This window comes from Globicephala melas, chromosome 9 (genome assembly GCF_963455315.2).
Source record: "Globicephala melas chromosome 9, mGloMel1.2, whole genome shotgun sequence".
Classification (NCBI taxonomy): Eukaryota; Metazoa; Chordata; class Mammalia; order Artiodactyla; family Delphinidae; genus Globicephala; species Globicephala melas.
In genome coordinates this window covers 96,222,994-96,237,080 of record NC_083322.1, presented here as the reverse complement: position 1 = coordinate 96,237,080, position 14,087 = coordinate 96,222,994, and the positions used below count along the sequence as shown (strand labels likewise).

General features: G+C 41.2%; 1 protein-coding gene across 3 annotated transcripts; it reads left to right on the top strand.

Moving 5' to 3' along the window:
• Nucleotides 1-420: 420 nt before the first annotated feature.
• On the top strand, nt 421-12,338 carry H2AZ2 (H2A.Z variant histone 2). 3 transcript variants are annotated; one of them, XM_030871243.3, is made up of 5 exons: nt 421-545; nt 4,574-4,651; nt 7,127-7,240; nt 9,787-9,916; nt 11,110-12,338. In XM_030871243.3, exons 1-5 carry the CDS (start codon nt 543-545, stop codon nt 11,169-11,171), a joined length of 387 nt encoding a protein of 128 aa, XP_030727103.1. In that variant the 5' UTR covers nt 421-542; the 3' UTR covers nt 11,172-12,338. The 3 variants fall into 3 exon arrangements, with proteins under 3 accessions (XP_030727103.1, XP_060160867.1, XP_030727104.1); XM_060304884.2 differs by lacking the exon at nt 7,127-7,240; XM_030871244.3 differs by lacking the exon at nt 4,574-4,651 and having other exon boundaries at nt 439-545.
• The last annotated feature ends 1,749 nt before the right edge of the window (nt 12,339-14,087 follow it).

Here is a 14,087-nt window from a genome sequence, read left to right as displayed (position 1 = left end):
AAACAGGTCTCAGCAACCCCAGAGCCAATGCTGAGAAAGGGCGGGAAAGCCAAAGCCACCACCAATTTTTCCACCTATTGGCTAATCCCGCTGTCGTTCCCGCAGGCCCGCCTTCCTTGCTCGCGGGCGATGTTCTTACTGGCTGACTTCCGCCAGCTCTCCGCTCTCATTGGTCAGTGTCTCCGTTCGTCAGGCTCGGGCCTTGGAGACAGGCGGAGAGTGGCGCTTGGCTCCGCCCCCGGTCGCGCACAGGCGCGTCTGTGTTGGGGTCGGAGGCTCCGCCTCTGCGTGCCGTGTGCAAAAACAAACAGCCGTTAGGGAGGAGGTGCTGGGGGGCGGGGTTTTGTTAGAAGGAGGCGCGCAATTGGGCGGTCGCCGGGGTTCAAACGAGCAAGGCGAGCAGGCATTGGCTGGGGTGGTGCGAGGCGGGCCCCGGTTATTGTCCGGGCTCCGGCGGCGGCGGTGGCGGCGGCGGTGGTCGGTGCTGCGCGAGCGGTGGCGGCGGTGGCTCGGCGGGACCGAGGGCGGGAGCGGCCGAGACCATGGTGAAGTCTGCGGGGCGGCCGGGTGGGTGGCGATGGCCGGGCGGCGCCGCTACCTGTTGAGGCGGCGGGCGTCAGTCGGGCGGGCGTCAGGCGACTACGACGGCTGGGCTGGCGTCAGGCGGCGGGGCTCCCCGCGGTCCCGGCCTCGCCCGCCGCGGCGCCGGCGCGAACTGAGTGCGCGGGCCGAGGCCGATGGCCCTGAGCGGGACAACCCTGGCTCTCTGCAGCACCTCCGCTGCCCCTGCCACCGACTTTGACTCCTGAATTGTGCGTCGGTTAAAAAAAAAAAAGTGTGGTTTTTAGAAACGCGAGTGGAGGGAACTTGGCCCCTTGTGAAGTTGGGAGGGAAAGGCGCTGGAGGGTGGTCGTGCCCCGCGCGGGAGCGAAGCAGCGACGCCGAGGCGACGAGCAGTGTCCGCCCGAGCGCCCTACGGAGACAGCCTTGCCCGGGGCTGAACCACAAACAGAAATTGTGGTTATTGTGACGTTCTCGCGTCTTAGACCTGGCTTCGACCTTACGGATGGTCGCACCCCGTTTCTGACTTGTAGTTGTGCAGTTAACGGAAGCGCTTCCGCCGGCCGACTCAGGCACAGATTAGATCTGTCTGTAAACTGATTTGCTCAAGCGGATGATTCTCCTGGTCCTTGCTGGTTTCGAAGGTGTCACTCATTTAATTTCTAGCGACCTGCCACATATTGGCTGTCCCTTTTACCAGCAGCTAAAAATACATGCACGGTCGCATAAGCTAAAAATACAGGAGGCGTGGAGTTGTCATTCTTGTTTAGAGAATTTTAAACTTGAGGGGACGTGAGCATGTATCTGTTGAACTAGTATGCAAGTTTCTTGGCATCCAGTTTTCAACTTTTCCTGACTGAAATACACTCCAGCTGGCTCCATAGGCGTATTTTCTACCGAGATGCTTAACCCAGGTTAATACTAACACAGTTCTTAGAATCAAAAATTTTATGGTGCTTGTATGTTGTTTCTCAATCAGTCATCAGACATATTAAAATGAATGTGTGAAGTTGGAGGGTGTATATACAGAGTTTGAGGGGGTTGTGAAAAATTTTACTGTACAATTTTTTTTTTACTGTACAATTTTATATTCGCACAAGTTTGATTACATAAGACTTTGTTTTTGTTAAGTATGAGAACTGTATCCGGAAACCACGGAAATAGTCATTTAACTTAGAGATTTTTTTTAAAAAAAATTTATTTATTTATTTATTTATTTTTGGCTGGGTCTTCGTTGCTGTGCGCAGGCTTTCTCTAGTTGCGGCGAGCGGGGGCTACTCTTTGTTGCGGTGCTCGGGCTCTAGGCACGCGGGCTTCAGTAGTTGTGGCATGTGGGCTCGGTAGTTGTGGCGCACGGGCTTAGTTGCTCCGTGGTATGTGGGATCTTCCCGGACCAGGGCTCAAACCCGTGTCCCTTGCATTGGCAGGCGGATTCTTAACCACTGCACCACCAGGGAAGTCCTAACACTGAGATTTAAAAAAAAAACTGATTTCATGTCTACTTCCTTAAAAAGCAAATAGGTTAAATAGCAAGTATGATGGATTTGAAGTGATAAAATTGCTTAAGAGCAGTAAATTGGGAAGCCTGGGAAGTTTTGCAGTTGGTAATTTTTTTTTTGTTTGTTGTTTTTGTTTTTTGTTTTTTGGGCTTTTTGCGGTACGCCGGCCTCTCACTGCTGTGGCCTCTCCCGTTGCGGAGCACAGGCTCCGGATGCGCAGGCTCAGCAGCCATGGCTCATGGGCCCAGCCGCTCCACGGCATGTGGGATCTTCCCGGACCGGGGCACGAACCCGTGTCCCCAGCATCGGCAGGCGGACTCTCAACCACTGCGCCACCAGGGAAGCCCTGCAGTTGGTAGTTTTTAATGGATAACTACTAATTTCATAATTGTCATAGACAGTGATTGTAGTTTTAGACTCATGCACCAACTGAGAGGTTTTTTTAATGTATTTACAGCAGGGCAGATAGAGCTGAAAAGATTTATTTGAAGAAGTGAGAATATATGGCTACTCCCCCATATGGTTTTGGGAGATAAACATGGGGGGGGGATTTTTAGCCTAAAAAGTATTTTAAGGAAACCATTACAAAGGGACAAAGGGAATATGCCATTTCAAAGCTTAACCTCTGCTTCAAAAACATCCTCAAACAACTAGCCAATCATGTAAACTGATTTATTTAACTAATTTTTCTTTTAACAGAGGAGAAATAATAGATTTAAGTAGTAAAATCAAACAGCCCAAAAGAGAATATTGGTTTCCCTCTCAAGTCAGATCCTTAGTATTCCATCCCTAGAGGCAGATAACTTTTCTGACGTATTGTGTGACCTTCTAGAAATGTATATGTACACACACTCTACAGTACTCCACTTTATGTAAACAAAAGCTCACTGCACTTGCATATACCTTGCCTTTTACACAAGTATGTTTTGTGAGTTGTTCCTTATCAGCACATATTTGTAACTCATTTGTTGAAAGGGCTGCATAATATCCCACTGCATTTATATACTGTGTCCTGTTTGTGACCATTCATGTTATTTGAGAAATATTTCTTTATCAGTTGAAAGTAGTATTTGTTTAACCCCTTAAGAATAAGTTTGTATGTCCCTTTTTTTTTGTAAAATACACATAACAGTTGACCATTTTGCCATTTTTAAGTGTACTGCCAGTTATCTCCAGAACTTTTTTATCTTCCCAAATTGAAACTCTGTACCCATTAAATAGTAACTCTCCATTCTGCCCCTTTCCCCAGCCTCTGGTGACCACCATTCTGCTTTTTGTTCCTATGATTTTGACTAGGTACCTCATGTAAGTGGAATCATACATATTTGTCCTTTTGCTTATTTCACTTAGCATAATGTCTTCAAGGTTTACCCATGTTGTAGCATGTTTCAGAATTTCCTTCCTTTTTACAGCTGAATACTATTCTATTGTGTGTATATACCACGATTTTGTTTATTCATTTTTCTGTGGTAGACATTTAGGTTGTTTCTGCTTTTTACCTATTGTTTATAATACTGATATAAACAAAATAGCAAATAGTATAGAAAATATCTGTTTGAGTCCCTGTTCCCAATTCCTTAGGTATGTGCCTAGAAGTGTAATTGCTAGATCATAGAGTAATTCTCTGTTTAATTTTTTTTTAAGATGCTTTTTTTTCTCCCCATAGAGCTAAGTTCTGAATGTTTCTGTGGAAATGATACATACTGACATTTTTAAAAATTATTTTATTATGAAATACTTATAGCATGAGAGTTATATTGACTTGATGAAGATTCTTCAGTCTGAAAAATATGTTCAAATTTTTAGAAATCTCATTTTTAAAAAGTATTTAAGGTTTGACCTTGTTTCTATATAAATTAATAAATAGTGGACTTCCCTGATGGTCCAGTGGTTAAGACTCTCCGCTTCCACTGCAGAGGGTGCAGGTTCAATCCCTGGTCGAGGAAGTTCCACATGCCGCAGGGTGCAGCCAAAAAAAAAAATCAACATCATCAGTTGTGGGACAAATAAAATTATTAAAAAATAAAATAAATGGAGATATAACACATGTATAATTAAAATTGAAGATCACCTAGATTTTTTTAACTACCTAAAGTAAAACTAGAAGAAATTTTATTTCCTAAGTTTAATTTTTTTTTTAATTTTTATTGGGGTATAGTTGATTTACAATGTTGTGTTAGTCTCAGGTGTACAGCAAAGTGAATCTGCTATACATATACATATATCCACTCTTTTTTAGATTGTTTTCCCATATAGGCCATTACAGAGTATTGAGTAGAGTTTTCTGTTCTATATAGTAGGTCCTTATTAGTTCTCTGTTTTATATACAATAGTGTGTATATGTCAATCCCAATCCTCCAATTTATCCCTCCCCCTGCCTTACCCCCTGGGACCATAAGTTTATTTTCTACATCTGTAACTGTACTTCTGTTTTGTAGGTAAGTTTATTTGTAGTCCTAAATAGTTTTGAAATAGCATTTTCGATTCTTCATCTGGAACTTTTTTCCACCTAGGCTGGAGGCAAAGCTGGAAAGGACAGTGGGAAGGCCAAGGCTAAGGCAGTGTCTCGCTCACAGAGAGCTGGGTTACAGGTAACATCCATGCTGTTGTAATTCATTATTTTCTTTACTGTTATAATTCATGACTCATAGGTGTTTCTTTAATTACAAAAGTATACTTGTACTACTGGCCTTTGATAATGAGATTAATTGGTCAAAATATAAACCACAAAGCAACTGCCTTATTTATTTATTTGTTTGTTTGGCTGCGCCAGGTCTTAGTTGCGGCACACGGGATCTTTTTTAGTTGTGGTATGCAAACTCTTAGTTGCGGCATGTGGGATCCAGTTCCCTGACGAAGGATTGAACCCGGGCCCCCTGCACTGAGAGTGCAGAGCCTTAGCCACTGGACCACCACGGAAGTCCTGCAACTCCCTTGTATATAATTTGTATTCTCTTCTTCTAAACAAGGACAAGTTATGAAAAGATCTTAAATGAATTTGGTGATTTTGCTCTCTTAAAATCTATTATTTCTAGATTATAATTATGTTCCTAGTTCTTTTATAAATTGTATCAGATTGAAGTGAGTATGCTGTGGCTTTTATTTTAAAGAGTGTTTGTCGTGGTACATCGGCTTTCAGGATGAGAGAATAATGAACTGTCCACTAGTCCTGTGAATCTTTCCCCGATACCTTCAAGTGTAGACTCAGTGATATACTCAAAGCCCTAAATGGTTTCAAATTTCGTATATTTAAATTGTTGCAGCTTTAATCCACAAACTCAGAATTTTCTGGATGAGTAAGAATTATTCCCTACATGTAAGAGATACTTTTTAAACAGGAAAGTTTGAAGTCCAGACTATAAGGTTAGGATTTTTATCTTCTTGGCAGTAGTGAGCCATTGAAAGTTTTTGAGGAAGAGGATGACATGATCTGGATGATATTGAAGAAAGGGGGGGCGAGAACTTGTACTTGGTGGGTACGTTCTGTATTTTAGAACATCATGCAAATCTCAATTAGAATTTATTTGAAGTGTCCTTACCTTGAAGTGGGAGATGGAAGACAGATACAGACTGTTGCAGTGGTTTAGGAATAAGGTAATAACATACTTGAACTTGAGTAGGATGGAAAAGAATAGAAGGCTTGTGTATGCTCCCCAAAAATGGGAGGAGGGGTATGGGATTGAGAGGACGGTCAAAGAGAAGTTTCTCTAAGGCTTAGACCCTAAGGAGCAGAAGAGTTTGTAGTAGGGGCAAGTTATGAAATAATAAACTTAACTGCAGTCGTTTTGAAGTTCCACCAAAACATCCATATGAAAATGTCCAAAAGTTGTAGATTTGAGTCTAGCTTTCCAAGAGAGGTGATCAAAAGAATTAGAAATTTAAGGTCACTTACGTAAAATTGGCAGCTTGTGCTGTGGATAAGTTTCCTAAGTCGAGCATGAGAAAGGATCAGAAAGGCATTGGTGGACCCCCTACCATATTTGATGTGGTATTTGAGTCAAAGAATGAAAAGACTGAGGAGTAGTCAGAGTTCGTATTAGAACTATGTAATTGCTTCGGCCTAAGAAGAAATGGTTTTGTTTTTTTGTTTGCTTGTTTGTTTTTTTAATAAATTTATTTTTGGCTGTGTTGGGTCTTCGTTTCTGTGCGAGGGCTTTCTCCAGTTGCGGCGAGCGGGGGCCCCTCTTCATCGCGGTGCGCGGGCCTCTCACTGTCGCGGCCTCTCCCGTTGTGGAGCACAGGCTCCAGACGCGCAGATTCAGTAGTTGTGGTGCACGGGCCTAGCCGCTCTGCGGCATGTGGGATCTTCCCGGACTGGGGCTCGAACCCATGTCCCCTGCATTGGCAGGCGGATTCTTAACCACTGCGCCACCAGGGAAGCCCAGAAGAAATGGTTTTTGAGGTCCTCTGTGTCAGACGACGTAACATGCGGTTACTGAGGATGCAGAAGGGAGTAAGACATGGATCCTGATCTCGGGGAGCTCTAGAATTAGGGAAGGATGTAAACAAAACAGTCATGCCTTTTCTCTTTAAGGATGCAATCTGGAAGTAGATTTTGCTGGCTAGTAGATTTTAGTAGTTAGAATGTTACTGCTCGTCTTTCAGAATGGTGTTTAACAGAAGCCAGGGTTGGATTGGGAGAAAATGGGTGACAAGAAAGGGGTTTCAGGGTTTGCTTTTAAATCTTGCCTTTGGAAAGGAGACGTCTAGACTGTAACTGGAGGCAGTTGCTGTAGACAGGTGGAGACATTTTAAGTGAAGTGTGCAGAAGGAAAGGAGCCAGCGAAAAGGAAGCAATTGGAGCTGTTGAATGATGGAGCAGTAACGGGATAAGGAAGGTCCTTAAGAAAGTTGGGAGTGGGGTTAGTCAAAGGCACAGACAAGTGGGATTAGGGAACTTTGGAGGTGAGAAAGTGCCTGTTCTCAGAAAGTAGAAAGAAAGGGTCACAATGGGAGAATGGTGTTGGTTTTGAGTTCATGCTTTACTCATATTATTCAGCCTTTGATTACATTCAGTAGTGTGATGTTAAGACTTCAGTGCTTCCCATTTGGGTGGTCTCTTTCAGTTTCCTGTGGGCCGCATCCACAGACATTTGAAGACTCGTACCACAAGTCACGGAAGGGTCGGTGCCACTGCTGCAGTGTACAGTGCCGCAATTCTGGAGTACCTCACTGCTGAGGTTAGTGGGGGAAATGTTATATATGGGAATCCTGGAGGTGTCTTGGACATAAATGGCGAAAACCCATGGAATATTGGTTTGAAATAAAAAAGACAAACTCTTGTTAGTTTCTTTTAATAGCGTTTTTAGATGTATCTTATCAGCCTATTACCTAGTACCAGTGTCAAATAGAACTTTGGTGTGCTCTTTTTTAAAGTTAAGTAAGTGTCAATAATCCATATTTTTAAGTGACGTGACAAGTGTAAAATAATTTAAATACCATACTACTAATTAAATGAACTCTGAAATACGTATATAATCGATAGGTGATATTTGTGAAGTTACAGCATAACTCTTTTTTTTTTTTTTTTTTACAGCATAACTCTTTTTTTAATTTTTATTTTTCTTTTTGCGGTACACGGGCCTCTCACTGTTGTGGCCTCTCCCGTTGCGGAGCACAGGCTCCGGACGTGCAGGCTCCGGACGTGCAGGCTCAGCGGCCATGGCTAACGGGCCCAGCCGTTCCGCAGCATGTGGGATCCTCCCGGACCGGGGCGCGAACCCGTGTCCCCTGCATCGGCAGGCAGACTCTCAATCACTGCGCCACCAGGGAAGCCCCAGCATAACTCTTAGTTAATAAAGATTTGAGGTGGGGTGAAGTCTTGGCAGTGTGATGATACATATTTTTTAAATATCACAACTATATTACGATAACAAAATTTGGTAAAAGACCTAAGCAACCTTCTGGTTCTGTGCATGGTTGTATGCATAAAATGCTGTATCTTACTCAGTTTGACTTTTCAGGAAGATAAGTTAATTGGGCAAGAGTTCTTAATTCTTAGGTCATGGACTACTACTTCCTCCATTCTAATCCCTCCTAAGGAAAACAAAAGGGAAGCCATGAAACTCCTTCAGCTACATTCCAAGCAAGGGAAGTTGAGTAACAAGCAAGTCAACTGATAGAGATAGCCAACCTAATAGAAATGGGGAAGCTTCCTACTTGAGAAAGATGTGGTTGGGAGCTAGGTTGAAAGATTTAGCTTTAACCTGTGTGTTAATTATCACTGCTGTCATTTCATTAACCTTACCAAGTCATTTATTTTCCTGTTGGAGATTTAACATTGATAGTTTCAACTTCACTATGTCACAAGCAGGGATTTTGTGTTGGTAATGTTTTTGTATTGGTACTAGTTAAGAGCCTTTCTGCTTTATCACTCTTATACCAGTTTTTATTTGTTTACCTGCAGACTTTTCAGAAAGGTATGCACTTTGTGCACTCATGTAGAGGCATAGGCTTCTGGTTCAGATTTTCAAGTCCCATCTAAACTCCCATTATCTATATTCTTAGGAACTTTATGATTTTTTAGTTTAAGATTAAATAATAATCATATACATACATACACACACACATATGCAGTCAATGTGTATTTTCCAAATATTTAATTTTGGGGTTTTAGTCAATAATAGAGGTAAAGAAAATACTGAAATCTAAGTTTAGGGGTAATCACTTTTCAACGTTGGCTTCACACTAGGATCACTTATGAAGCTTTCAAAAGATACTGGTGCCAGGCCTCACCCCAGACCAGTGAAGGTTGCAAGGGAGAATGGAGTAGAGAGTACTGGTGGTTTTTAAAGCACACTGATTGCTTCGGATGTACACCGAGGCTTCCCACCACTCTGTTTAAGTGAGGAGGTTCTGTGGAGTTATTTTTGTGTTACTTCCATCAAAGGTTTTATAATGCCAGTACAGTCTATGGAGGCAAAAAGGAAAAGAAAAGAAAAATGCAATTTTATGACCAACTGGGACTTTGAAATTCCTCTAGTTGAAAATTGCCCTTATAGAATAAAGGGCTTCTAGCTTATTGCCTACAGATTATAGGGCCCAGTGATGTTAAAAACTCTGAATAAGAAATTATTTTAAATTATATTTTAAAATTGTTCTAGAAGTGCTAAGCAATAAATTTCAGCTGTTAAGGGCCATGAAAAAATAGACTACATGGGTATATTAAAATATATTTCTAGATGTTCACATTTATTGAATAGATTCTTGGCTAAGGAATATTATCTCTTGTCTTTTTTCTTTCTATAGAAGTAGATTTTTGCTCAAGTTTCTAGTTCTCTTGCAGAGAATGAATATAAAAGGACCAAATGGGGCTTCCCTGGTGGCGCAGTGGTTGAGAGTCTGCCTGCCAATGCAGGGGACACGGGTTCATGCCCCGGTCCGGGAAGATCCCACATGCCGTGGAGCGGCTAGGACCGTGAGCCATGGCCACTGAGCCTGCACGTCCGGAGCCTGTGCTCTGTAACGGGAGAGGCCACAACAGTGAGAGGCCCGTGTACCGCAAAAAAAAAAAAAAAGAAAGAAAAAAAGGACGAAATGGAGTAATAAGAGTTCTATAAAAGCATTATAGAAATTTGGAAAAAATTTAGTGTTGGTTTATATATGTATCTTGTGTGTTTTGTGTGTAGATGCTGTAGTGATCTTTTTAGCTATAATTGCAGGCCTAAACTGAATCCTTAAACACTTCACCCTTGTTTGATGTGCTATCTCAATGGATGCTTTGTAGGTGCTGGAGCTGGCAGGTAATGCTTCCAAGGATCTCAAAGTTAAGCGGATCACTCCGCGCCACTTGCAGCTTGCAATCCGTGGTGATGAAGAGTTGGATTCTCTTATCAAGGCTACCATAGCTGGGGGTGGTATGTATTATTTCCTCTTCAGCCTAGATTGTTAACTGGCCTAACTAATAGATAATTCAGATAGATGATCCAGTACATTTGTATCACCAACTAGAGAACATAGAAACTTAAGTTCCAAAAGTGTTAAGTCTGACAATTCTAGACTTCTCATTATGATCTGAATACATATTTCTTCTCCTTGTAGCCATATACAATGCTATTTTTATTTTAGCAAGTTCTTCATCTAAATATCATATGTGAGACTTAAAACCTGGTGTTTAAAATATTTCCCATATCCTTTAAACTGTGTTTGAAAAATGATCGTGAGAAATTGCTTAATATGCTCTTGAAAATCAGAGCTGAGATAATTGAATGAGTCAGGATCAGTGAAGGTGAGATATAAATTGGTGGTTCTTAATACTTTTTGGATCACATTTGGAGAACCTCTTGAAAGCTGTGGTTACTCTTCTCTAAAAAAAGCACATAAAATCTCACCATTTTACATACAGTTTTAGAGGGGGATTCCCAGACCCCAAGATGGGGACCCCTTGGTATAGATACTTTAACAGAATGAGAATGTGAAAGGGGACTTAAGTAAATTTCATTCTTTTCGAAAAGCCTTTTTGTTTGTTTTTTAAATTAATTAATTACTTTTGGCTGCATTTGGTCTTTGTTGCTGCTTGTGGGCTTTCTCTAGTTGCAGCAAGTGGGGGCTACTCTTCGTTGCGGTGTGCGGGCTTCTCATTGCAGTGGCTTCTCTTGTTGTGGAGCACAGGCTCTAGGCACATAGGCTTCAGTAGTTGTGGCACGTGGGCTCAGTAGTTGTGGCTCGCAGGCTCTAGAGTGCAGACTCAGTAGTTGTGGTGCACGGGCTTAGTTGCTCTGCGGCATGTGGGATCTTCCCGGATCAGGGCTTGAACCCATGTCCCCTGCATTGGCAGGCGGATGCTTAACCACTGTGCCACCAGGGAGGTCCTCATTCTTTATATAATTGCTTTTTGGGGTTGAAGCCCTAAAGTGGTAAGATATAGCCAGTTTAGGGACTTCCCTGGCAGTCCAGTGGTTAAGACTCCATGCTTCCAGGGGGCACGGGTTCAGTCCCTGCTTGGGGAACTAAAGATCCCACATGCCTCTCAGTGCAGCCAAAAAAAAAAAAAAGATATAGCCAGCTTAAAGTTTTTCTACTAATACTGTTTCTTTTTATTTCATTCTAGGTGTGATCCCTCACATCCACAAGTCTCTGATTGGAAAGAAGGGACAGCAGAAAACTGCTTAGAGAGTTGTTCTAACCAACCTTCTTCCTCCCCGTCATTGTACTGTAACTGGGACAGAAGAAATAATGGGGATATGTGGAATTTTTAAAACAGTTAAGTGGAAAAGCATAGACAATTACTGTAGATATGAAAAAGAAACATTTGTATGTTCTTAGACTCGAAGTTTGATAAAAATATCTTTTCATGTGGCAACAGTTGTGTGTTGATTGGCTAGGTTTCTCCCATGTGTTTTATACAAAAATGGAATTGATAAACCATTTTTTAAAAAAGTAATTTGTCTCTAAACCGTTCTGTTTGTGCTGTGTTGAAAATATTTTGCTCATACTTCAAAATTTTTTAAATTTCAAATTGGTTATATATTCAGAAAAATCTTAAAACAGAAATTGGGAATCTACTTCTATCATGATTGATACCATATTATATTGAATCTTGGCTGCTACCTGTTAGTAGTAGGCACCAATTATTTTACATACCACTAAAGAAAAAAACTGCCAATTAAACCATAATATGCCATCAATTATGAGATGCATCCCAATTTCAGAGATGTTAGAGTATGAAAACATGCATTTAGAATTGATGAAGGATAGTGGAATTATTTGAATTATTTAATGAGCACTTACTATGTGGCAAGCCCTGTGCTAAGCGCTTTATTGATGAAGAAATTTTATTACCCCCATTTTAAAGATGTAGAACCTGAGGCTCACAGAAGTAAAATGGCTTGCCAGAAAACATTTATCTAATAGATAGAAAAGGGCAGAACTAGGATATAAACCTAGATTTGGCTGACTGCAGAGCCCATACCCTTACCTAGAATTGAAGTTAAGATGATCAAAGTTGTCTGCTTTTGGCTTAAAATTCCAGCTTTTAGTGATCTTTTATTGATATAGTAACATTCAGTAATTTGTACAATATTTTAAAAATTATTTTTGTTTGTCAGTTTCTAAGTAACTTGTAAGATTTAAGTTAATGTATCAGTTAACGGTCCATCAGAAAATTATATTTTTCTGGAAGTCTGGAAGTCTTCATTAAAAATGGAAATTCTTTAATGTTTTATAATACAACAGTATCAAAACAAAACTCTCATTTTTAAAAACTTATTTTATTATGGAAATTTTCAAAAATAAAGAGAATAGTATAATGAACCCCTGTGTACTCATCCTGCAACTTCAGCAGTTATCCTGTGGTCAGTTTTGTTTTACTTGTATCCCCAACCTGAACCCTCATCCCAGTTGATTGGTTTGAATCCCATTCCAGGCATGATTTATTTTCATGTCCACATACTTAAGCATGTGTCTCTAAAGATGGGGTACTTTTTAGACCATAACCACAATACCATTGTCTTAAGACAGCTAACACATTTTATGATAACAAATACCCAGTCAGTATTCAGAGTTCTCTGATTGTTTCATAATTTTATGGTTGGTTTGCTTGAATCAGGATCCAGACACTATGTCTTACATTTTACTGATAGCTCTTAAATTTCTTTTTAATCTGTAGGTTTCTTTTTTATTATTATAATTTTTGAAGAAACTGAGTTGTTTGTCCTATAGGATTGTCTCTAAGTGTGGATTTTACTGAATCTTGGCACATATTTTGAAGAAGCTTCTATATTGAAAGGATCTACGATTATCCATGTGTGAAGTTTTAGTAGTTTTTAGAAACCAAAGAAGCAATAGAAAAGGCAAAATAACCTATCAGAGAATAGGGTCTTTTACTAGAGTTTTCTAGATAATTGCTTCAAATATCTGTTTCCTTTTGGTAGTGTAATTATTTGTTTCCTACTGTGTTCCCAGGATTGTATTTTTGTTTTCTGATGGAAAAAAAATAGAACAACTGAGCCATGTGCTCTGGGGCCTCACCCCCACATTTGGTCCATCTTGCTTCACCTATACACCCCTTCCTCCCACTGGCTTTTTTTAAAGCGTGTCCCAGCCATCATATTGCACCTGTAATACTTTAATAGGTAACTCTAAAAGAAAGCTTTAAAAAGAAGGCTTTTTATATTTAAACAAGACAGTACCTCATTGTGGTTTTGATTTGCATTTCCCTGATGATTAGTGATGCTGAGCATCATCCCATGTACCTGTTGTCCATCTGTATGTCCTAGAACAAATGTCTATTTCAGATCCTCTGTCCATTTTTTTTTTATAAATTTATTTACTTATTTTTGGCTGCGTTGGGTCTTTGTTGCTGCGCGCGGGCTTTCTCTAGTTATGGTGAGTGGGGTGCTACTCTTCTCTGCAGTGCACGGGCTTCTCATTGCGGTGGCTTCTCTTGTTGCGGAGCACGTGCTCTAGGCACTCAGGCTTCAGTAGTTGTGGTGCACGGGCTTAGTTGCTCCACAGCATGTGGAATCTTCCTGGACCAGGGCTCGAACCCATGTCCCCTGCGTTGGCAGGCGGATTCTTAACCACTGCGCCACCAGGGAAGCCCTCTGTCCATTTTTAATTGGATTTTTTTTTTTTTTTTTGCTACTGAGTTATTTTTATATATTTTGGGTATTAACCCTCTATGAGATACATGATTTTCAAATATTTTCTCCCACTCCGTAGGTTGCCTTTTTTTCTTCTTTTTTAGTTATTTGTTTGGCTGCATCAGGTCTTATTTGCAGCACACAGGATCTTTTGTTGCAGCGCGTGGGCTTCTCTGTAGTTGTGGTGTGTGGGCTCAGTAGTTGCGGCACACGGGGCTCTCTAGTTGTGGCACACAGGCTCTAGATCCCACAGGCCTAGTTGCCCCGCGGCATGTGGGATCCTAGTTCCCCAACCAGGAATCGAACCTGTGTCCCCTGCATTGGAAGGCAGACTCCTAACCCCTGGACCGTCAGGGAAGTCCCCGTAGGTTGCCTTTTTATTCTTTTGATAGTACGATGGTCTTTTTTTGACATTTTATTATGAAAAAATTTTAATATGCAGAAA

Bases quoted from the DNA above. Each gene is read 5' to 3' on its own strand.
- H2AZ2 (XM_030871243.3), top strand. The intron at 4,652-7,126 runs GTAACATCCATG...GGTCTCTTTCAG, and splicing joins CACAGAGAGCTGGGTTACAG to TTTCCTGTGGGCCGCATCCA. The intron at 9,917-11,109 runs GTATGTATTATT...ATTTCATTCTAG, and splicing joins GGCTACCATAGCTGGGGGTG to GTGTGATCCCTCACATCCAC.